This window comes from Tupaia chinensis, unplaced genomic scaffold (genome assembly GCF_000334495.1).
Source record: "Tupaia chinensis unplaced genomic scaffold, TupChi_1.0 Scaffold146386_1, whole genome shotgun sequence".
Taxonomy (NCBI): Eukaryota; Metazoa; Chordata; class Mammalia; order Scandentia; family Tupaiidae; genus Tupaia; species Tupaia belangeri.
This window is the reverse complement of record NW_006206241.1, coordinates 2,773,782-2,799,204: the sequence shown is the minus strand read 5'-3', so window position 1 is coordinate 2,799,204 and position 25,423 is coordinate 2,773,782. Positions and strand designations below refer to the sequence as shown.

General features: G+C 42.9%; 1 protein-coding gene across 1 annotated transcript in view; it reads right to left on the bottom strand.

The window, feature by feature from the left end:
* ADAMTS16 (ADAM metallopeptidase with thrombospondin type 1 motif 16) overlaps positions 1–25,423 on the bottom strand; it is a 154,488-nt gene that overhangs the window by 110,973 nt on the left and 18,092 nt on the right. Inside the window, exon 5 of the mRNA XM_006168904.2 lies at positions 21,192–21,517. Coding sequence (XP_006168966.1) covers positions 21,192–21,517 — 326 coding nt within the window. The remainder of the gene's footprint in view (positions 1–21,191; positions 21,518–25,423) is intronic.

Sequence of the window (25,423 nt, the reverse complement as noted above, 5' to 3'; positions counted from 1 at the left end):
TAGATGACTATTCATTAATGGCCTATCATGAGCAAGGCAGTCTACAAGCAACCCAAACAGAAAACAGGCAAAGATCTTCACCTTTGCATAGCTTGGGTTCTAGTGAAGGGGGAGGAGATGGTAAACAATAGATACAATGAAATAAAATCATAAAAAGTAAAATGGATTGAATGCTATAAAAATTAAACAATCAGTATTAAAAAGTGTATCAGACCAGAGCACAAAAGAGATTTCTCTTTTAAGGAGGGTAGGTAGGTAGGCCTGGTTACGAAGGTGACACTTAGCAAAGCCTTCAATGACGTGAGGAGTTGGCTATGCGGATTCAGGAGGGATGGCCATGGCCAGCAAAGGGGACAGCCACTGAGTGCCTCAGGGCCCCTCCATGGCACCAGCTGATGGTTGTGTTCTCTGTAAAACATCCACATGGGATACCTTTGGCAGTATTACTGAATAATACTACTAACAGTAATTCACAGGACTTTGGTCCAGCTGGAAATTCTCTTCCAGCCCCGAAGACAGAAGGGACAGCTCAAGCTTTTACGGTTTCCCTGCAGTCCAAGCCACCTCCCCCACCTCTTCTCTCTGCCTACTACTACTGTTGCCCTGTGTAATGATTTTCTATTTTATCTGGGGATAAAGCATAAACCAGAGCATTCCTTCCTTACCACCTTGCAGTGATGTCTGATAAACCAGCCTATACCCTGGTTTGTGCTAATTCCATCCAGGATCCTATCACCTTTTCAACTGGGGCTTGAGATGTTCCAACTGTGCCAGCCACTGCTTCCACTCCAGGAACACCTGGGCTCCTTTTGTCCCGAGACACTCACCTGCCTTCCTTGCTCATGGCTCCCCAAACTGCCACTTGCCTGTGTTTTCCATATCTTTCAGTTGCTGCACAGTATGGTTGTATTTGTTGCCATGTTGCTCTTACTGGGGAGTAGAGACTAGACTCAGACCTATGGCCCACACATGGCCACAGAGTAGAAAAGCCAGTGGAGGCTGCTGAGACCAAAGATCAGGTTCAAGTCCTGACTGAGTCACATCAGGAGTGAGATGTGTGTGAGAGAGACAGAATGTGTGTGCATATGTGCGTGTGTCCTGAGGGCAAATCCACAGCTCTTCCACGGAGTGGCTGTTACTATTCGGATGATGGTTTATACCCAAAGTAGAAATCGATGTTGGGCGGAGATGAGGCCTAGAGAGCAGCGCCTGGATCATGGTGCTTCCATCATGGAGGCACCAGTCTTAGCAACAGATTTACATCTTGGGAGGCCTGCCGAGTCCTAGCTATTGTGGGACGGTGTTAGTCCGTGAAAAGGCATTGGTATAAAAGCTGTCAGAAGCTCTTCCTCTGCACCCTGCCTGCCACCCTCTGTGCTCCTGTCAGCCGAGCAGTGGGCTCCTCTGATGCCAGGCCTATGCCTTCAGACTTTCCAGTCACCTGGACTGTGAGTTAATAAAATTTAATTCTTTATAAACCACCCAGTCTCAAGTGTTTCTGTTAGCAAAGCAGAAACAGACCAAGACAGTGATGGCAGATTAAACATGCACACTTACAGGCGCTAAAAGGGTATTTCAGAGCTATCAGTCAGGATCACAGCACGTGGAATTAAAGAGCAAAGAGAGTATGGGACCTACAGAAAAGGAAAAGCAGAGCTTGTGCAGAGCTTTGTGCAATTTGGAAATGACAAAAAGACCGCAGGCAGTCCAGGCGAGTCAGAGCTGGGACAACTACTGCCTGAGTCGGCCCACAGAGCAGTTGGCTGTAGCGGTGAGGTGGGGCCGGGAAGATGCTGGACAAGGACACGTGTTTTTCATTAGAGGCTACGGGTCCCGGGGGTGTGATCACCTGGATCTACAAGCCATTGCTGAGCTCACCCATGTTTTTCCTCACACTCAATCTATCCCAGAGTGTGACTGATGGCACCCTTCCCTTGGCCAAGGCAGGCTGCCGGCGTGAGGTGCGTTCTGTGATGAGCTCATTAAGTTGACACTTAGCTCACGAGTCAGCTGTTTTCTCTATTTCTGCCACTGGAGGTATTTCTCTTCCCAACTAGCTATGGTGTTGATATCTAGTCCCTCCCCACAGTGCTCTCTCACCTCCAGGCTCTAGGGTAGTCACATGATGTTTCGTTAATCATACCAATATTAATTGCATCCCTTAACTGATCAGCTAGGTCCAACCTCTGTCCCAGCTGCTTTTCAGGAGACCTTACCCATAATCTTTAGAACAAACTTGCACAGTCAGGACCAGAAGCTATGTATTTGTAGATAAATAAATTAGACCTTAAATAATCCGAGTGCTCATCATCTGGCAAATGAACAAATAGAATGTGGCATATCTGTACAACCGAAAAGCACTTGAACATGGAAAACCACTCAACAATGAAAAGCAATGTGGTTCTTGCATGGAAATCCTGCTGGAAAAAGAAATGTTACACACTGTAAAGATATATGTTATTAAATGTGATATTAAAAAAAGCAATGTGGTTCTTGCATGGAAATCCTGCTGGAAAAAGAAATGTTACACACTGTAAAGATATATGTTATTAAATGTGATATTAAAAAAAGCAATGTGGTTCTTGCATGGAAATCCTGCTGGAAAAAGAAATGTTACACACTGTAAAGATATATGTTATTAAATGTGATATTAAAAAAAGCAATGTGGTTCTGATGAACACCATATCGTAGTGAGCATAGTGTGCTGAGAGAGGGAACCAGAGCAAAGGCCCCTGTGCTGTGCTGTTTGATGACATTTCTATGAAATATCCAGGAAAGACTGAGCTTCTCAGGCAAGGAGGTGGCTTCTAGGCTGGAGCAGGGAGGGGACGAGTGCTAATGGGCAAGAGGGCTCTATCTGGAGTGATGGCGGTGGTCGATCTAAAACAGGATTGTGGGGGTGGCTCACTAGCTCCGTACAATTACTTAATAATTGCTGAATTGCACTGAAAATGGCAAGGTTTCATTATGTAAATTGCACCTCCACAAAATATTTAGAAAATAAAACTGAGGCTACCGAGTGTGACCAGGACACGTGGACCTAGGACCACTGAACTCCTTTACCTGCCATTCCTCTGTATCTGGAGCTTCCTCTGCCCATGACTGACTGTGCTGGGGTCATATGAGAAGTGCCCTTGGAAAACACACAGTCTAATAAAATGTATGAAGACTCAACGGCCACTGAAGGCCAGAGTCCTCACAAAGGAACACAGTGGCAAATAATGAAGTTGAGAAATAGCAACTAGACCAGGAGGGTGGCAAGTGCTCACACCTTTTCTCTTTGACACCTGTAGAATATCACAAGACTGCAAAAGAACCTGTGTGATTTCCTCTTCAGCGTCATTGCTCTAAAAGGCAGGTAAGACTTGAGGTTGGCTGCCCACCTGTTTCCTCCATGCTCCCATGGGGCTGGGCCACCAGAAAGGGAAGGAGGGTCATACTTTCACTGTGGATGCCTGTCACCAGGTGCCTAGTAGGAATTCCATGGACCTTCACTGAAGACAGAACCAGTAGGTTAGGGCATTATTTACTGAGGCTGCCACCTTCTGCATGGTCTTCTGTGGTCCTCACTCTCCCCTTCCTCTAGATTTGCTGACTCAGCAAGTCTAGGTTGGGGTGTGATCACGTGCATGTTCAGCGATATTCACAAAGTCAACACTGTGTGTCATGGAGGCCATAGCCTTGTCCTCCTTGTGCCCTTTTTCTCCCTGAAGCCCTGCAGTTGCAGGACAGACACTACTTCTGTGGGAAAACAGGGTTTTGCTAGTTGTCTACCATGTATAGAAAGGATTCCTAGGACACAATTTGACATTAAGTGCAGTTTGTTATAACTGAAGTTTCCTATTTTCAAGCAAGTTGACATTAGACACCAATATTTTATGATGGTAAATTGATAAGAATCAAAAGCAATATAATGTATTTAGGAGTATTAGGGATAATTGAAGAAGGTCAAGGATGATTCTCCATTAAGTTCACGGGAATAGCCTGAAAACCTGGCCAGACACTGGCTTCTGTGATGTGGGCCCCGTGGATGGGCGATGTAAGCAGTGCGGTGTGCTCCACACAACTTCTATTACATGTACAACATTCTAGGCCGTCATTTTAAACATCTGTTACTGTGGATACCAGATTCAACCATTCATAAATTCCAGCCTTGGCTGGAATATGACTCCATAGTCTCATGCATGTCAGAACCCCAAGGGGATTACAAAAGTTATGACTGATCCTATTTCCAGGCTGCTAGCTCAAATTGCATAATTGTTACAAGAAGTGGCAATGCATATTCCACAAAGTCTTTTTTATAGTACCTTCCTGGTATATCAATAGTTATTATAAAAATATCATTCATATTTTCCAGAAATAAGACATTGACAACACTACTGCAAAATTACTCCATGCAAATCTAGGATACTGCTCGATAGGTCTTCTAAACGGCATCATCGGGAGATAGCTCACTGCTACGAAAACTTGGGCAGACACATTACTTTTAGAGGAACAGAAAGAAAAAAAATAATGAAAACAAAAAGAAAAGCAAAAATTAACCAACAGAAAACTCCTACAGATAACGGAAAAGAATTTATCCTTTTCTGTGACCCATAGCTCATTTCTCTAGACCGCCATTACTCAGCCCATATCTGCCTTTGCCGACTGGTAGGGAGAGGGTCTGATTACTATTACTGGCTCAGAGACAGAAACTCTAGAACATCTTGGCAATGACTTTCTTCTCTCTCATGGCCAAAAAAAAAAATTCCTGGCAAAGGTCAAGCAAGCACGTGGCCCCTAAAATGCAACAATGGAATTTGGAATCACACAGTGTATTTTCCACATTAACTAAATGATACTGCTAATTTAGCCTCCTCTGTTAGTTATAATCATTGTCATTCTCTCAACTACCAAATATTCCCAAAGATGGATGGTGGTCACCTACACCATCTCTCCTATGATTGTCTATGTTCAACAAATATTTGTCAACTTTGATTCAATCTTGCAAGAATCAGTACCTTCTATAAAGAACTCTCACAGAGTATCACAGTTTTGTTTAGCCTTTAGATACTTGAGAATTCTTTGTATATTTCACTTCAAGGAGTTTCTCAAATAGATTATTCATAACTTGTTACTTAGGGCAAGGAAGCTGAATTTTAGGCAATAGAGGATGGAACTGAAGAGGAGATCCCCAGCTGCTCCCTGGCTGTATTATAGTGACTTTGTGATATCTGTTTGCCTACTTACCTTGGCATTTTCCCCATAATTCATACCGAAAAGGCAACATCTACTGAACACTGAGGTGTAACCCTGGGTGTTCCTCCCCTCTATGGTCTATCCACATGCTGAGGCTTGAGTTCAGGGATATTCAAAATCCCTGTGATGTTCAAAATCTGCAAGTCAGTTCTGCTGGGGTGTAAGATAGCTCTCAAATCTTAACAATTAAACATGATTAAAATATAGATAAGAATTGGGACCAGCAGATGGTGTAATGCTTATGTTGCTAGACTCTCATGTAGTCAACTGCAGTTCAAATCCTGGACCCAGCAGTTTAAAACTCACACTGGGTGTATGTAAGTATGTGCCTAAAATCCCCAGAGGAGAATGGAGGAGAAGGGATTGCAATGTGGCCATTCCCCCCTCACACCGGGGGAAGATTTCTCACTTTATATCTTTCTGTCTTTCTCTGTCTCTCCCATGAGTGCATACACCTTATAATGTCCCTGTCCCTGATTGGTTCATGAGTCAATGAAGTTATTCATGCTCAGGTTACTCAAAATTAACCAGGATAATAAGTTTCTAAAATGACAGTTTCTTTAAATCACTATGTTTGAGTGATTATATAAGAGGATACTTCAAAATGTTCATGGAAAAATGGAATTAAGGTTTAAGTTTATCTTGGTTTCCAAATAAATTAAAAGCCATGTACATTTTTTTTTTTTTGGAGAGGTTTCTGCTATAGGGCACGTGCGATCGCCAGCCAGACAGAGAGAGACAGAGAGATAGAAAGTGAGAAATCACCCCCCAGAGGGGATGGCCACGTCGCAATCCCTTCTCCTCCATTCTCCTCTCGGGATCTTGGGCACGCACGCACACACGCCCAGTGTGAGTTTTAAGCCACCGGGTCAGGGATGCGAACTGCGGTCGACTACATGGGAGTCCAGTGAGATAGCCATTATGCTAACTGCTGGTCCCAAACCATGTACAAAGTTTTGTAAAACAGATTTTCCATGAACTTTTTCTTTTTTCTTTCTTTCTTTCTTTCTTTTTTTTTTTTTTTTAGAGGTTTTTGCTATAGGGCATGTGCGCTTGCTGGAAAGACAGAGAGATAGAAAGTGAGAAATCACACCCCAGGGGGGATGGCCACGCTGCAATCCCTTCTCCTCCATTCTCCTCTTGGGATCTTGGGCACACACGCACACGCGCCCGGCGTGAGTTTAAGCCACTGGGTCCGAGACTCGAACTGCAGTTGACTACATGGGCGTCCAGCAACAGAGACATTATGCTAACTGCTGGTCCCTCCATGAAATTTTGAAGATCACTAATGTGAGTATGTGTGTGTGTGAGAGAGAAGAGATTTACTGAGAAAGATGATTCCTGACAGGCTGCACTTTTTTCTTCAAAAAGCCAATAAGTGAAAATTTCCCAAGACTAATTCCCTCAGTAGTTTTCAGGTGAGACACAAGTTCTCTTGGTTAGCCAGGGGTGGCTATTATGAGACCCCCTTGAAGTAGTCTTTCTGCCAATTTTCTATGAGCATTTTTGACTGAGCCACATTTAAAAATACATGCTATTAGAAATCTGTGGTCCAGACCATTGTACAGTGGTAGCACAACACCGTGAGGTCGACTCACATGGGGCGGTCCTGCGTTTGCATCCTGAGACCCCTGTAAGCATGACAGGCCTGTGTGTGTCCATGATCCAGGACCAGCTGAGGCTAGGGGTGAACTGCAGCATCAAAACTGGAAGTGCTCACTCTCTCAGTCATGGAAAGAAAAAGTAAATATTAAAGAAAGAGCACAGAGCTGTCATACTGAATGAGGAGAACATCCACTATTTATGATTTGAAATTTCTGTGGACTTCTTTGATTAGCTTTGGATTTAAAAATACTTTAATCACATTTCTCCCTTTTATTTCATCACTAAGTCATATAATCATGAGACCCAATAACCACTAGGGCATCAAAAGTGACAGAAGCCCTCTGCAGTTCTCTCTAGGAGTCATGACTTCCTGAGCAGGTCCGTGCATAATTACAGAGCTGTCATCCATGCATGCACAAAAGGGATGAAAAACTCAGGTTTTAAACATTCACATTCTTTTTTTAATTTTTTTATTTTTTTGCTGTGAAGATTCAATATTGCCAAAACTGAAGCAGGCCAGCAGGACCTGAAATTAAGGAAGGTCTCTAACAAGAACCATCTGGCAAAGTGCTGAGTCATGGGGAGATCTGTTTGAGGAATGGTCAGATGAGAAACCAGGACTGGGTATTTGGAGGACTCAGGATAATTACTCAGGGGAAAGCGATTGATTGAGTGCAGTGAGCAATGATTTGCACACGGTTGTATCCTGCATCTATAAATACTAAGAACACGTTGAGCTTTTTGAAAGTTTGATGGTCTTTGCTGACTGCCTCCCTGTAAGCGGATACAGAAATAAATTCCCTTCTCCACCATTTACCTCTCATTTCATTGACCATGAGAAGTAGCATCAGACTTAGTAGGCTGGTAAAAGAAAAGATGCCAAGGACAATGAAGGAAAATGTCCCTGGGTGGAGATATAGATGCTGGAAGGAAAGCACATCACTTGTTCTGAGATCAGTGAATGTGATTTGCAACCTGTGCTCTCTCCCTGGTTAGATGTCAGCTTTTGGTAGGGTAGATAATATAGCTCATCTGCAGGTTCCCCTAAAATAAAGTGGGAATAAAAACGTGTAATGTGAATATAATTAAATTCTCGCAATGAGTCTCCATTTTAAAAATGCCTGGCATACGCTGAGTGCTTGTATCAGTTCTCTTCCCTGTTCATAATGGCTGCATTTTCAGGTTTCATTTGAAACTATTTAAATTATTAACTGGCACATACTTTGATGTGCATGGTTCTATGGTAATAAAGCAGAATTCACCATCAGTTTGTTAGTTACCAAGTAAAAAGGGAAATTCAATTTCAAGTAGATGTTTTCAAATAATGATACATTGGTACTGGGGTACATTCAACATAAGAATAATTGCAGGTCTGGGACCAACAGTTGGCATAATGGCTATGTCGCTGGACTCCCATGTAGTCGACCATGGTTCAAGTCCCAGACCCAGTGGCTTAAACTCATGCCGGGCACATGTGTGTGTGTGCCCAAGATTCTGAGAGGAGAATGGAAGAGAAGGGATTGTGGCATGGCCATTCCCTTTGCGGGGGATTTCTCACTTTCTGTCTCTGTTTCTGTCTTTTTGGCAAGTACATGCGCCCTGTAGCAAAAACCTCTAATCTAAAAAGAAGAAAAAAAAAAAGAATTGCAGGTTCAGATTATTTTTCCAATCTCTGGTTTAGAAGCTGGAGTAAGAGGTGGGGAGGGTTGAAAGGGAAAGAAAATGACATAAATGCCCATTTGCATGAAATCTCCAGTCTTCCTACTTGTCTTATCACAGGGAGCAGAGGAATCATTATTTCTGGGGAACCATCATAACTGGAGCAGGCCAAACCTAATAAGGTATTTGTTTTTCCTATGCTAGAAAAAAAGTATTGAGTACACCAGAGGCTACTCTTCTGAGCAGAGGCCATATTACGGGTTGTGAAAATGTCATTAATGTTAAGAAAAAATAGTGGAAAGTACATGTGAATAGAAGGTGAATTAAGACATTATGAGACTGGAAATTTACCTTATCATAAAAGGGATTCTCCAACCAATATCCAACTAAATGTGATGGCAATGGCAACCAGATTCTTCTCAAGCATCTATGCTTACAAGTACATTTTTTTGGAATCTAAGAATAAACTATCTACACTGCTGATGGACTCTAAGGCCTTATTTTCATGTACATTGTATATACACAAGCCCTGTGCTTAGTCTAGCCCAGGACAGACTTTAGTGTGGGTCACATCTTTGACAAAGGGTGAATGAAAAGCTGAAACTAGAGAAAGGAGAAGTTGATTAGGGTTGACTTTGAAACCAAGATCAGACAAAAATGACCTCACGGATGTCTCCAAATCTAATCCATTTTAGAATGCAGGAGATGAAGGTGAAATCTAAACTGTGAATAATTGCCAAATAAGAGGATTAATCTGCCAACCATGTAATGAAATGTGATACAATCCCAAAGTGCAATTAATATGCTAGGCCTTCATAGTTGGATGTGTATGTTGAAGAGAGTGGATGTCAACTCCCAGTTTTATTATAGTATAGATAATGTCATATGCATTCAGTAACACGTGTATTAAACTAGTACATATGAGGACTGCAACTCAATGAAGTAATGGTTAAAGCACATTGTTTTAAGATATTTTTATATTTTAATGGCAATTTCTGACGTTGGTGGATTGTCTTCATCAATGTATCTGACACTGAGAGGCCAGAGTCCTCTCTTCATTCAAGCACTACATTCTCTGTGCACATGTGGATGCATGTGACTGCAGAGCATCCTGCCTCTCTGTAGGTCTGGGAGCTACATGTGCCAGTTCTCAGCCCCTCATGCACACATGTGACTTGGGCCTCCAGTGAGGGTTAGAGGTTTTTTGTTTCTTTGCTTTTAAGTTTTTAAAGTTTTAAGTCAATGTAAGGAACATTTCACTAGTTTACATAAATGTAAGCTTTTACATGACCCTGCCAGTATTTCAGAACCGAAGTTCAGAGGACACTGTTGTCTCACATGTCCTTAACACCCACCACAGAGCTGCAGGTATTTCAGGACTTTGGACCAGAGCCTCTTTCAAATAAATGAGTATAAGCAATTCTCCCCAAAACTGCACAAACCAAGTAGATCTGTGGCTTCTTCTAGTAGAGGAAGACCTGACACAAGGCAAGGGGACTTCAGAAAGTTTGTGCAAATATGGAATTAATGTATGAGTTTCTTTCAAAGCAAAAGATTTTGAAATCCATACACAATTTTTTCTTAATAGGCACTTTTGATGAATTTTTTGAACATCCCCGTATTGGGCTATCTTTTCAGAGGAGTAGCAATGTGGCATTTGAGAGTGTTGGTGAGCAACAGGCTCGAATTCATTAGAATGCATAAACCCTCATGCTATCTCCTATAGTGGACTGCTAGAGGCAGAGGTAGGAAACTGTGACTTCCATTAGATCCAAAAAAGTTTTTAAGTAGTATGCGTAGTTATGTATCAAAGCACTATTAGTGGGGCAATCAGGTGGCAGGTGGCAGGTGGTTAAGGTGCTGGACTTCCACATGGCCGAGTGTAGATTGAGTCCTGGACCTGGCAACTTGCTTTTTCACTTTCTTTCTCTCTCTCTTTCTCTCTCTAGTGAGTGCATGTGCCTTGTAGTAAATTCTAAAAAATAATGAAGATAAATGAAATGAAACCAACCTAAATGTCCACAAACATATGAGTGGATTGAAAAAGTGTGGCACATATACTCCATGTAGTAATATTCAGCCATAAATAACAACAAGACCCTGGAATTTGATAGAAAGTGGACAAACATGGAAGATTTATTGCTGAGTGGAGCAAGTCAGGCTATGAAACAGAGACAGTGTATGTCTCCACTTAACATATACTGACTGTACGTTATGGTAGAGACAGAAAGACCGGAGGACATAAAAGCATTGAAAATTGTTATGGATATTAGGGACAAAGTGGAAGGAGAGTGGGAAAGGGGAAGAGTGCAGGAAAGGAAATTTGGAAAAAAATGGAGAAGACATTTGTGGGACACAGCTATGGTTTGTTGCCTGTTGATGATGTTGTGTATAGTATTCTCAACTCGCCTAGTGTGTGGTGTATATCATGTTGGGTAAAATCTCTTTACATTCTAAATTATATATAGGAATAAATGTATTAATGATAATAAAAAATTAAATAATTATTTTTAAAAATCAATATTAGAAATACAGAGTGCTGATGTTGAATGGGCAAGAAAAGGCTATGATTTATATTCCTGGCTTTCTAAAGAATGGACGATGACTTACGCTTCACACATGGCATGCTTACTTGGCACAGCCCTGACATATTTAAACACTCACTGTGGGCTCTCCGGGGTCTTCTGCACATACTTGAACATTTCAGCTAGAAGCAGAGCTGTGCTTGGAAATAGCCGAGCTGCTCTTTTGGCTTATTCTTGTGCAATTCATCACTCTTTGCATTATTTCCTAACGATGACCTGCAGAGGGAATCATCAAAACTCTCCCAGCTTCAGTTTGATAATCTCTGCAGATAAAAATAAGTTTTATTGCACTTTTGGCTCAACCAAGGGGGATCCAAAGTCCAAATGTCAGCTTTCTGGGAACTGGCCTCAGTTATGATACCTTATTAAGCACAAAGTGATCTCCCAGGTGTTGGGACTAGACCACTTTCCCCCAAATGTGTGGGCATAAGCAACGGTTCTACAAATTGAATAAACACCACTCTGAATTTCAGATAGATTGTTCAAATGATATGTCATTTTATCATCCTAATTGCTCTCAAGAAATCATCCTACAGGTTCTGGTGTAAGTAAATTATATTCAAATCCTATCCCCATCCCATCCATGGGACTTCTCTGAATGTCAGGATAACTTTGTCTCTCAGTTCTTTAATTGTTTGAAATTGTTTACATTACAAAGTGTCCACTGATTTTCTGATTAGGCTTGATTTGTATTGCATTTTTCATTATACCTTTCATTTACTCACCTTAGGAGCACTTTTATTCTTCCTCTTGCTCATCTGTCTGAATGAATATTCTTCATGATATGTAGAGAGTTCATGTTTATCAGTTCATTTGTTTCCTACAATAACTCCCACAGTTCTGAATTGTAGATGCACTGAAAGGTTTGTTGATTTGCTTGGTGGTAAATTATGGTTTAAAACATCATCTAAAATATGACTTATCTTTACTAAATTAAGTAAAGATAGATCATGCTTCTTATTGTATGATAAATGCTAAGTTGTCATCTCTAAAGGTTAATATAGAATGTGGCTGCTACATCACTTTTTGTGGAGTGTTCAGGTAAGAACACCCATTCCTGGGAATTTGATGCTCAATAGACAAGCCATCTTTGTCCTAAGAGTGACAAATGAGGAGGGCACAATATCAGAATCAGGGCATAGTTCGGTATCTTGATGTCTGGTATCTCAATGCTGCACAGTGGGCACTAGAGGCAAAAAGCTGGACAAAGGTCACTCGATTCCTTGAACTGTTGTTCATATAAACTGTATCACGCTACCCACAATATATTATAAGAGTTATAATTTATATGTCATATAAATATGTCATATAGACATATAATTATATGTCTAGAGATTTTCTTTGTCACTAGAACAATCACTCATGTGGTCAAGTCAGAAGTAGTGTTATTTCTAATTGCCTTTCTTGAGATTGTCTAAATGAAAATAGTACTTGCACTGTTTGTTTCCCTGCTTTGGAAATACAGTCCTATGCCCTCATGGACAGGCTTGGACCCAGGTGATAACTAGCTGGGGAAAGAAAGTTTTCCACACCATTTCTAGACTTTTCCTATTCTCTGCACCCTTTGTAGATTCAGGGACTCTCCAGAACATATAGAACTGGCATCTGAAACTAGTACCTCTCATCCATTTACCCATTTATCCCTCACACTCCACTGCTGCCATCCATCCCGGTACTTCTGTGGGCCAGGGGCACTGCTTCTACTGGTGCTACTTACTGTAGGGATTATGACAAGTGTGGTGCTGTACTTGGGATGCTTATGGTATACTGAGGGGGAGGAATACATACTAAACTAGTTGTCAAAATGAAAATTAAAGTGGGATAAGTCCTTTTAAAAGTTTCTTCAATTTTTTTAGAGAGATTTTTGCTATAGAGCATGTGTACTCACCAGAGAGACAGGGAGAGACAGAGAAACAGAAGGTGAGAAGTGATCCCCTGGGGGATGGCCATGCCACAATCCCTTCTCTTCCATTCTCTTCCTGGGATTTGGGGCATGCACACACACTCACACCTGGCATGAGTTTAAGCAACGTTTCCAGGACCTGAACCATGGTGGATTATGTTGCCATTCTGCCATCTGCTCATCCCAGGATAAGTCTTTCTAAGGAGGAAAATAAGTAAAGTGTGAATGTGTTCTAAGGAAATCTGCACTAGATTGGAACATCAGAGAAGCATTACTTATAACAGTGACTTTTCAATGGAGACCTAAAGGGTGACGTGACATTAAACCAGAGAAAGCTGGATGGGAATTGTGTTCCAGCTAAAGAGAAGAGCATCTACCGAGGTCCTGAGCATGTGGAGTTCAGCCTTATCTTGAAACTTACAGAAGCTTAGTGTGGCCCATGCCTAGCATTTCCCCTAAGAGGTTGGAGATGCAGGCAATGCCAGATGTCCAAGAAATCCTCAGCCTTACTGAGGATTTGAGATTTACCCAGGTACAATGCAGGCTAGTTGAGTAGGGGACATTAGAGCTGTGCTTTTCAACTTTCACCGAGACTACTCTCTGGAAAAAAGAATGAGAAGAAAAGAGTAGGGATGTATGCAGGTGACCTCAACTTTCATGAAACAGTCACAACCTCTAATTTGTCATTTCCACTCCTGGTTCTACAGGGTCCAACTTGGACTACCTTATGCAGAACAAACCCAATACCAATAATCTTCTTTGAAAATATTCCTCAAAACTGTAGAGTTAAATATGGGTTATCACATTAGGGGACAAATTCATGCTTTTTCACCTTAAAAGGAAAGATACAGAGACCAGCAGGTGGCTTGGTGGTTAAGGTGCTGGACTCTCACATGTCTAACTGGTGGCTTGAAACTCACCCAGACATGTATGCATGCATGCCCAAAATCCCAGGAGGAGAATGGAGAAAGAAGGGATTGTGGTGTGGCCATCCCTGCTGGGGGGTGATTTCTCACTTTCCCTCTCACTGTCTCTCTCTGGTGAATGCACATGCCCTATGGCAAAAATTTAAAAAATAAAAGATATAATGTACTCACATGAAAATTTAAATCATGGTTGAATGAAGTAACCCTAAGGCTATTGAGGCAAATAATTTCTACAAGCTGCGTAATGAAAGAAATCACCAATTGCTTAAACCACATTACATTTCACATGTTCTATTCCAAAATTCTCATGTCTTAAGTGATGGGCATATCATTATTTAGTGAGAAAATTAGAGTAATCAGACATACTTTGTCATTATTTATCAAAGCTTTTTATTATTTTAATACCATTTTTAAATGGCAACCAATCACTTTATCATTTTCATAAAATTGATGAATAATCAGCATAAGAAATTTTACTTTTGACATAGCTTATTTTATTTTTAAAAAATTGCTAAGGTTTTATATGACAGTAATGTCTTATTTGGTATACCCATGTATTATCAATTAACTATGGAGAAAAAAATAGGATCTCAACCTACATTTCTTTAGGCTGCAATTTTTTGAGTCAAGTAATTTTATTAGTTTTTCTGTAATTTCATTAAAATTATAGAAAAAAGAAGATAAAATTAGCATGAAGTTTGCTACTATTGTAAGATGCTAAGAGCAACCTGATTTAATGCCTTTGAAACACATGCCGTTCCTAAAAAAAAAAAAAAAAAAAAAACGAAAGAAAGAAAAAAAAAAGTGGGATAAACTCTTGAGTAGTGGAAAATCCAGGCACTACATGACAAAGGATGAGTGTTGTTACACAAGGGAATTCATCAGTAAAATAGGTACATACCTGGGAACACTGGGGAATGGCACATCAATAGAGGATCAATTTAACTCATATTTTCCAGTCCAGTTTTGAGACTCAGGGAACTTGCAGGTTTGTTGAAGTGATGGGGGATTACTGAGAAAGACTGTTGTCTACAGTGAGGAAGGACAGGACTCCTCTGAGTGTATAAATTCACTTTGATACCAAGTTTGGCCTCAGGCCAGTAGATGACAATATCCCAATTTTTTCCTCAAGGAGTGATTTAGAGTAGCTAAACACACAGAGTGAAAAAACACACAGTGGTTCCTCAGTGGCCATTTATTTCTGTGTAAGTTATGAAATATGACCTCCAAGCCTACTGAGGAAACACTGCCTCTTTTGCTCCAGGCAAGTTATGCAAGGCTTAATTTTATTCAAAGTAGTGAAAGAAGTCAATGCCATGAGAGAAAAATGCCAGGACGTGCTGGGTTTGACAGCTCCATCCCCACATAGGAATAAGCCCATCACCAGGCTAGTCCTTGGGGCAATCACTTTCCCTAGGTAAGGTTGAAATGTACCTAATTATCTTTTGGGGGTCCCCTGCTTTCTTATAAATCAGTGCCTGTGCAAATGATTTTTATACAGTAACAAAAATTACTTTTTCTCCATTTTAAAATATCTTCATTAATCAAATTTGTTTTTATTGAGGTCTTTACTATATGCTAGGCATTATTCAAAGTGCTTAGATATAGGGTAAAAATGTCATCCCTGCTATACTCTTAATATTTAGCATAGTAGATGGTTTGATTAAAAAATTCTTCCCTAGCTTCAAACTACCCCATTTAAACTCTGCTTTGTGATTTGAGACTGGAATGCTGCAAATCCCAGTTCTGCTTTGCCTCCTTCTCCCTATTCATCTCTGCCAATAGCCCACACAATGGAGGATAGAGTCAATGGAGGAGAATAGAGAACTTACTTCTACATATCTAACTTCTCTGGACTTCCTGCATGCTCACTGTCAATGTCCTGTCTGCCCTTTCACTTCCTATTCCTCCCTTTTGGGCTTCTTGTTGACTACCTGGGACTTCCTGTCTGCCCCTTCATTTCCTGTCTGTCTCTATGGGCTGTCCATGTGATTACTGTGGTCTTCCTATCTGCCCTTTCACTTCCTGTCTTTCCCCTATGGGTTTCCTGTGTAATCACTGCAGACTTCCTGTCTGTCCCCAATGAGCTTCCTGTCTGAACACTGTGGACTTCCTGTCTTCTCTCTCACTTCCTGTCTGACCCTGTGGACTTCCCATATGATCACTGTGGACTTCCTGTGTGTCCTTTCACTTCCTGCCTGTCCCTTAGGGCTTCCTGTCTGAATACTTTGGACTTCCTGTCTAACCCCTCATTTCCTGTCTGACCCTATGGACTTCCTGTGTGATCACTTTGTACTTCCTGTATGCCCTTTCACTTCCTGCCTGTCCCTTATGGACTTCCTGTCTGAACACTGTGGACTTCCTGTCTAACCCCTCATTTCCTGTCTGACTCTATGGACTTCCTGTGCGATAACTGTGTACTTCCTGTCTGCTCTTTCACTTCCTGTCTGTCCGCTATGGATTTCCTGCCTAGATACTGTGTACTTCCTATCTGCCCTTTCACTTCCTGTCTTTTATGGTCTTGTCATCTAAACACTGTGGATTTCCTGTCTGCCCTTTCACTTCCTATCTATCCCTTATGTGCTTCCCATCTGAACATTGTGGACTTTCTGTCTGCCTTTCATTTTCTGTTCATTCCTGTGGGCTTCCTATATGATCACTGAAGACTTCCTGTCTGCCCTTTCACTTCCTGTCTGACCCTACTGGTTTCTTGTGTGATCACTGTGGACTTCCTGTCTGTCTCCCGTGGCTGCTGTTCATGTGTAATGGTGCTCTGGTGTTTTCTTTTGAATTTTTCAGTTTTAAAATGCCTACTTAAATCTGCATTCTATTTTTTTTGTTAGTTTTTTAGATTTTTTTCTGTAGGGAACATACACTCACTGGGGGAGGAGAGACAGAGAGAGGAAGAGAGAGGAAGAGTAATCACCCCCCTGAGGGCAGGGCTGGCCATGCTGCAACCCCTTCTACTCCATTGTCCTCCATTCTCCTCTTAGGACATTGGGTATGCACATGCACCTGGTGTGATTTTCAGGCCACTGGGTCTTGGACTCAAATTCCAGAGTCAGCCATGTGGGATCCAGTACCTTATCTACTGTGCCAACTGCTGGTTCAATACTACATTCTATTATTTTCCTCTTTTTAAATAATTTGTATGATTTCTGGCTGTTGATTATACTCCAATTGATATAGTTAATGCTAAATACTAAGTAGAAATATTAAATAAGGATAAGAAGTGTATGTGTGTGATATAAAAAACATGTCAACAAATGTTGTAGAAGTAAAGTCATAATAAAGAGAGGTCCTTGCACTACATATGGGAAAATTAATCTCAGAAAGGACTCAGTGCTGAGGAATATAGTGTTGAAGTTGAAAACAAATGAGAAAGTCATTATATCTTAGAGAATGTTGAAGGTCAGTGCATTGGAAACTCACATACATGAACTTGCAGGTCCACCTGCAGCCCCTCCCTGCCCTAGCTCAGTGTGACAGCAGTTCCGTGCCAGGCATGTGCAGTCAGGAAACTGCATTGTCTCAAATGTTTACACCATTTTCTCTAATCAAATTATATGAAATAGTAAACTCTTAGCAGGTCATTACAGTTACATAGGATGAGTAAGTCTGGAGATCTAATGTACAACACTTGGACTGTAGTTAATAACATTGTATTATATACTAAAATTTGCTAAATGAATAGATTTTAGGTGTTTTAATCACACACACAGACACACACAGAAATAACTATGGAAAGTGATATACAATTATCCCAACACTCTCCACCTCTCACCTCCTCAGGGTTCTCTTAGCACCCTGGATTTGTCTTTGTTTTCTCACTCTGTATTGACATTTTCAATCTTCTGCCTCTTTCACCTGACGGTAAACTCCTTGGGCCTAGGTCTGGCAGACTTCTGTGATACCCAGTTCTGAAAGTCACTCATCCTTCACATTGTTACTGTGAAGTAAGATCTAACATAGAGTGCTTGTTTTAGTTTTGCCTTTCTTCTTTATGTACACTTTCTACTGTAAGTGGGACAAAACCTTCAGCTATCTACTTTCATAGTGTTCCTCAAACCAAAGTATCAGAGATCTCTTGCAAAATGTTTCCAATCTCAAAGTCTGAGCATCACAGGTAAAAACTATACATCAGTATAGAAACTGCATAGTCTCACAAGTGTAAACCATTTTCTCTAATCAAATGATACGAAATATACTTTTATCTAAACAGTATATTAAGTTGTTGGAAAAGTCATGATGCATTTTTGCATGGGAAAAAAACAGAAAAATAAGTCATGAATTTTCTGACAACCCAATAAATGTATTTAATTGCCAGGGGACATGTGTATTGGCAAGAGTGAGACAAAGAAAGAGGAGAGAGAGAAGGGAAAATCTCCCCCATCAAGGCATGGTCATGCCACAATCCCCTCTCCTCCATTTCTTCATCCTTGAGATTTGAGGCATGCACTTACAACAGCTGTGCCTTTCAAGCTGTTGAGGCTGCGATTCGAGCTGCACATTCAGCCAAGTGGGATCTCACTCCCTTAACTGTGAGGCTATGGAACCAGACTCATACTGTAGATTAAATAGGGAGACTAGAATAGAGAAGATTATCCACTAGAGGAGATCTTGTCTTCAGAGTACTCTCCACTGGGATCTGCAAACAGGGCTAATTCTACCAACTCTAATTCCCATGGAGAGCAGGCCACTCAAGTCCAACTTGAGGCTTTCAGGAAAAGCTTAACTGACCTATGACTTAATTGGGGTCTGGAAGAGCCAAGAACAACAATGACAGGAAAAGGAGCCATCAACCAACATAGAAGACACTATTTTTCTTCATCTGTTAACAGATTGGAGAGATAGGAGCACCAGGCTAGGCAGCTGTTGGAAGATCCCCTTTGATATTTGTATTATCCAGCTAAAGACAGGAAACTTGTTCATCCTTCTTTTTTCTTCTTTCAAATGCCTTTTGTTTATTCTAGCTTATGGCAAATCTAACCCTCACACTCATAAGTATAGTAAGTGTAGTTGAGGTCACGTTTGTAAAGACCATCTACAGACTGAGTATCAGTGATTCTAGAACTTCTGTATTTACAAGATGAATAGTGAAGGCATTGCATTTCTCTTCTAGTGAATGCCACAATCAGACTCCAGTGCTTGTTATCCAGAGAAGCCTTTCTTTTCTGTACTATTTCACTTTTATATCTGTCATGTAACCGTTCACTTACAACTTGTGCTGTTAACTCCCACTAAGTCAAAGACAGAAATCTCAAGCTGCTGTGAGCCAGCTGCATTCATGGGGTAGACTCTAAGGCCTGGATTAGTCATCACAGGACAGCTCTGGCTCTGGAGACAAGGCACATCCCTGCTTGGCTCATGGGGGCTCCCTTACCCAGGCTCCATCAACAAACCCAAGGTTGCCAAACTCTGACAGGCATGACACATACCTCCCTACCACACAGACGGCTTCCACTTCCGGTATTCGTCTTTGTGGAAGACAGCCGAGAGAGCGAGCTTTGTTTTGTACCTTATGTGAAGCGTGCTAGTCTGTTAAAGAAGGAAGACCTCCCTTTCCTGAGAGAGTGTGGAAGTAACCAGCCATACTGTCTTCCTGCTTTACAAGAGTGAGAAATAACCACTGTCCCTGGCAACTCCTTGCTGTACCCATTCTCTAAACAAAATAAATGAAAGTAGAAGTTTGATCAACTCACATCAAATTTCCCTGAAAAACTATATGCTGTTCTTAAAAAAAAAAATTGTACAGACTTTAGCATTTGCATGTACTTAGTATTCTAAGGACTTGGTTATGTATTTCCCTTTAACAGAAAATATTCTCACATACATTACGTCTTTATGTGATACATGTCTGATTTCCCCTTTTCCAAAGAAGGAAAGAAATTTAAGACAGATTGAAAGTATTTTCACAAGATGCAATAAATGTCCAGGATCCTTTCTGTCAAACCTTTAATTGTCAAGAGCTTGATGTGTTTTGTCCACACACATTTACTCTGTCACCTAAGTCCTATTGTTCTCATCTGCAAATGACTGACTTGTGGTCAAGAATCTAAGTATCTTAAGCAAGCCATGCTATGAAGGAGAGGCATTGTATGTCCCCACTTAATATATACCGAGTGTCCGCACTCTAAAATATATATATATTTGAAACCATACTGCTTCTGTTGTTATAGAGTTATAAAATTATACAAAATTATAAGACATATTTTGAACATTATCTTTAAAATTTAGTATTTTGAAATTTTGAAAGTTGTTTGTAAACTGTCAAGAATTATGGAGTATGAGCTAAAATTTTTTGCTATGTAAAGTAAATGTTTGTGGAAAAATGTAAAAATAAATAGATGAAAGAAAAAAAAAGATTTTTGTACCTAAAAATATGGAAATACTTTCTGAAAAGTAAAAGACATTGAGATTTCAAGAAGTGGATCACCTGAGGGGTACAGGCCGATCCTCAGCTTGCCAGATATTCCTCACCCTGGCTCCTGCCCAGGGGTCTCGTGAAGCCTGTCAGTGATGTGCCGAGTCTAAATCAGGATCCAGCAAAATGGAAAACTGGCCCACATATCCAGGAGTGCCACAAGGCAGCACTGCCTGCCCTGGCCAAAGCCCCTACTCATTAGTGTGCTCTAGGCTGAGCCCCCCCAGGCCGGAAAGCTGAGATCCGAAATGCTCCAGTATCTGACAAGAACTGAAACTGAGCACTGACATGACACCTGAAGTGGAAAATTCCACCTGAACTCACGTGTCGGGTCACAATCAAAATGCTACAGTAGGAAAGATTGTGTAGAACTACCTCTGGGCTGTGCACGTACGTGTGTATGAACATAAATGGGTTTTGTGCTACATTCAGCTCCAACCCCCAAGATATCTCATGAAGCAAATATTCCAGAATCCAGAAACATAAGCAACAGGGCCAATTCTTGGAAGGCTGTCGTTCTATTAGTCAAATGAAAACGTTTCTCCAGTTTCCAGAAAGGGTCACATTCCCGCGCACTAGGCCTCGCCGCAAGTGCTCAGGCAGATTCGAATCCCGGTGCTCCTCCGCGCTTTCTAGGACAAGCCACGGCAGAAAGCAGCGCGCTCTAGAACGAATGGGCCACGTGGCGTGGGAGGACTCAAGAGTACCCTACCAAGTTTCCGCGGCAATTTCCCTGCTGCTGTTATAGATCAAAGAAATCCAACCCGCGGAGACAGGTCCGTGGGCTTGGGCTAAGCCTCCCCTTCCACCCATCGCGGCCTGGTCTGCACCTGCGTGCCTGCGGTACTCACCAAACCCTGACAGGTGGAGAGGGCCACGGAGGAGTTGCGGTGCGCCCGCACGGAGCCTTGGTAGAAGCAGAGGTCCTGGGGCGGGAAGGCCCGCACTGACTTGGTGCCGCGCTTCCCCCACGTCTGCACCAAAAATCCGGGAGCCACGAGGTCGCGGGATGTTTTCAGGTCCATGTGGAAGTCGTGCCTGACGCCCTTCAGCCGAAGATAAAGCGAGTCAGCTCCCGGCGCCGTTGCAGCTCTGCGCCTCCGCTGGTGGTGCAGGACCTCGTGGGATACGTAGTCCCCCCGGTCGTCCACCTCGTAGGCAGTGACCAGGTCATATTCTGAAATCGAGAAGGGAGCGCATGAGTAAGCTCGGGACCCTGAGAAGATCCAGGAAGTCTTGCACTGCTAAGACCGTTTTTCCAGAGGACGTTTCACCCAATTAGAATGGAAGAAGAGGTAGTAACTGTAGCTTCCCAAATTCCAATTGTGGAATTAGTAACAGAGTTAACAGAGAAAATCCCGAAGGGGCCGTTAGTTAAGTCGCTGCGGCCTACAGTGGGTCATTATCCACCCAGCCAGGTCCCACCTTGGAGGAGACGCGTTACTGACTGCAGAGACCAAGCTGGGCTTTGGGGACGATGGTTTGCAGATTTTACAGATACCGTAACTAGCACATGTCATTGTTAAGTGCTAGAACATTCTTTTAGTCGTATTATTTCTGTTTCTTATAAACATCTTATTGAATTAGTTTAAAACTTTTAGCTTAGTAATACCCACAATTTTTCAGAAAACAGTTTCAAAGAAAAATACGGTAGGAATTCTGTGCTGCTTGTTTTTAATGTTTAATTATGAAATGATCAGACGGGCTGAAGAACAGGCAGGAGCACCTGTGTGTCTCCTGGCTGTCAGCATGTGGACAGGCTCACGTGTGCATCTGCTCCCGCTCAGAACCAGGGTGGGGCCTGGATTCTGGCCCGAGGCAGCTCTCACTCCTCCACCTCTTCAACAAGTCCCACCCCCTCTCCCCATGGTAATGTGCACTATGCTTCTCTCCAACTTTTTCAAACAAATCGTCTTTCGAAAACGTAACATTAAGCTGCATGGAGAGCTCAGATTTCGGACACCCACACGGCCTGTCAGGCTGCAGTCCCTGGTGGCTGTGTGTGTTGCATTTGGTGCAGGTTCAAGGTCTTGCCTGCTCCAGGAGCAAGCACAGAGCAGCTCTGCAGCCCTCAGGACCCTGCCCAGTGGCCTCACTGCCTTTCGGTACATACTGCAGTGTCTGCTCCGAAGAGCTTTCCCCATCTAGAAAACTTTCCTAGTTATCAGAGGAGCTGTTCTCCCCTGACCACCATTAAAAGCGCCGTCTCTGCTGTCCAGAGCCCAGGGAAGGGCTGGTTCTGAGTGGAAACCACAGAGCGTGGGCGAGACTGGGGTGTGTCTTGCTGCTCGCCGTGATGTCCACTGGGACCTAGACTTCTAGACCACGTGAAGGTGGCGGTGAAGGCTGGGGTGACAAAACGCCTGTGAGGAAGTCCCAGCCGTAGGTTTTCACACTGCAGCCTGTGGCACGCATGCTTCCTGCTGCGTGTGTGCACGGTGCACTGGGCCTGCGCACGCTCGACGGTCTGCTTCCTCTCGTGGGTGTTTCCTGTCACCAGAAACAACAGTTCACCATGACACCAGGCTCCCCTCCGGCCTTACTGGGAAATGTCTGAAAAGGCGGTCAGGCCCGGCACCAGGTGGGCTGCAGAGACCCCAGCCTCCCGTGAGGTGGACCGTCACCAGAGACCAAACGCCACCGCCTCTTACATGTGCGCTGTGACTTGGACCCTGGTGTTTCTCCCCGGTGTTAGCGGTCGGAGGTGCACGTGCCCCCTGCTGTTTCTGCGGGAGGTGCAGGCCCACCCAGACTGTGGTGCTCGGACCAGTGTCAGGCCGCAGGGGCGCTCAGCACTTCCTGACCCTGTGACATCCATGGGCTGAAATGGCTATGACAGGAGCGTGTCCCCACGGACCCAGCGAGTACTACGACCGAGCCCCACACCTTGCACACTACCCAGAGGGCTGTGGTCAAACACCCCTGGGCCGGCCCGCGACAGGCTGACCTGTCTTGTGTTGTATACATGTTTGAATGTGAATCATTATAAACTTCTCACACACACACACACACACACACACGTGCACATACAACTCATGTCTTTTATGGCCAGTGAAAGGAAGTTCTAAAGAATTCCCAAATATAACTTTGGAATTGAAAAAGGTAACAGATTTATGATATATTTTGGTCTTAACAAGAACAAAAGTTTTAAGTTTAATGATTTACTTCTTCCCTGAGTGAGGGAAAGGGAGAGGAAAAGCACGCCCAGCAGAGTCTAGGTGCTTCAGTGCCCCGGCCGCTGCCAGCCCTGGGTCACGGGCACACGCGTGCCAGCCGCCCACTCCGGGAGCTCTCCTGACCAGACCAGAGCCTCCCACATGGGGGTGCCTCTCAGAGCACCTGCATGTTACTGCCGCGCCACGGTCTGGCCCTACCTGCTAACTTTATTACAATGTGAATTTGCAGGAGAAAGCATTGAAGTCTGCTAAGAGAGAAAGAAACGTGATGCTGAGTCAGCAGAAATGAAATTGCTCTGAAAACAGGATTGACCCCAATTTAGTTTTCCATTATTGCCTCAAAGAATATGCACAGTTCTCTTTACTACCTACGGTTTCTTTAGACACCCAGAAAGTGAGCCATGATAGTATGAACTGGGTGTTACTTTTAACAAAACCTGCGGCCCCAAATTGTTATTTCAAAACCAACTTGTGTAATGGATGCCGAGATGTCTGACAGTGAATGGCCCATGTGGATCTCAGCTGTGACTCCAGGTGACACTGCTAAGCAGGACCCAGCCTCGCTCTGGGGGGCAGGCACGTGGGGTGGGGGCGCAGGGCAGCCCCTCCATGCCCACTCTCTCACTTGAGCCTTTTCTATTAAAGAGCAAAATTACTTGGAGAGCGGGGATGAGGAGTAGAGTGTCCACCAACGCTAGGCCGTCCCAGATGAGGGCCCACGTTTGCTTCAGGGTCTGACCAAGCTCGGTGCGTGGTTGTCATGGGCACACTGTGCTCCTGACACCAGCCGAGGTGCCTGGGGACCGGAGCAGCCTGCTCCGCAGGAATGGCAAGGAAGCCTGAGGTCTCCAGCAGAAAAGCACACTCGGCAGGAAGCGGTGGCTTTTCTTCCTGAACGAGTCTCTGCCATGATGTTCTCATCCCGAGCGAGACTCATAAATGCTGTGGAGTACTCTGGGTATTTCCTGAGTCCCTTTGGCATCTTCATTATTTTATGGAACTAAAATTTGGTATAAAATATTTTTAAAAAGATATGAAGGGGAATAATGAACTTTTAATATGGATAATTATATTTTAAAACATGTCATAACAAAAATGTCGAAGGCAGCAAGCAGGTGAGCATCAAATATGAAGTTGTCTTGTAAACGCCCCGTGAAATGTGTTCTAAACATTATAACGTTTGCCTTCAGCGCCCTCTTGTGGTCCTCAGACCGTCCTACGGTTAAGCATCAATCTGCTATTTACCACTTTATATGCTACTCACATATCCATGCTCCAGGGGAGAACTCCAACAGAGCATGCATATATTATTCTCTTCAAGTTAGTTTGTCAAGAGAAAGCAATTCCCAATTATTAGCTGTTAAATTTTCTGAAAATACTTTGAAATAAACATAGTTTTCCTGACGTCAATACTATTAACATTTGAGATGACAACTTATTGTTGGAAGTGGTGGGAAGTACTATTTGGAAACTACCTCTGCATGGGTTCAGATAAAAGCCACCTCGCAGCCAGTGCCCTGCAGTGACAAGACGTGCAGATGCCATGTGGAATCTGCAAAGCCACCTGTCAGTGTTAGAAGTGGCAGAGGCCCCACTAGCTGTTTCTCACTACTGTCTCCAGAGCGCTCCCACTCTCCAAGAGCATGATTTGGGTCCTAAGGTGATAAGCACTGAGGAAAAACGACCGTGTTCCGTCTCCTGCTTTGAGAGTCAAGGACAGACAGATCATCTAATTTAAAAGACGAGAAGGCGCCGGAGGAGAGTATGAAGAAGGGTAATAAGCTCTTTATAACGGAGTGGCTTCGATTAATATGCCCTCGAGAGTCTGCCTGATTTCTTTAAACTTTGAAAACGAAGCCACCTCCTCGCCTTTCTCCTGCCGTTAAGGTAAAACTCCCGCTGTAACT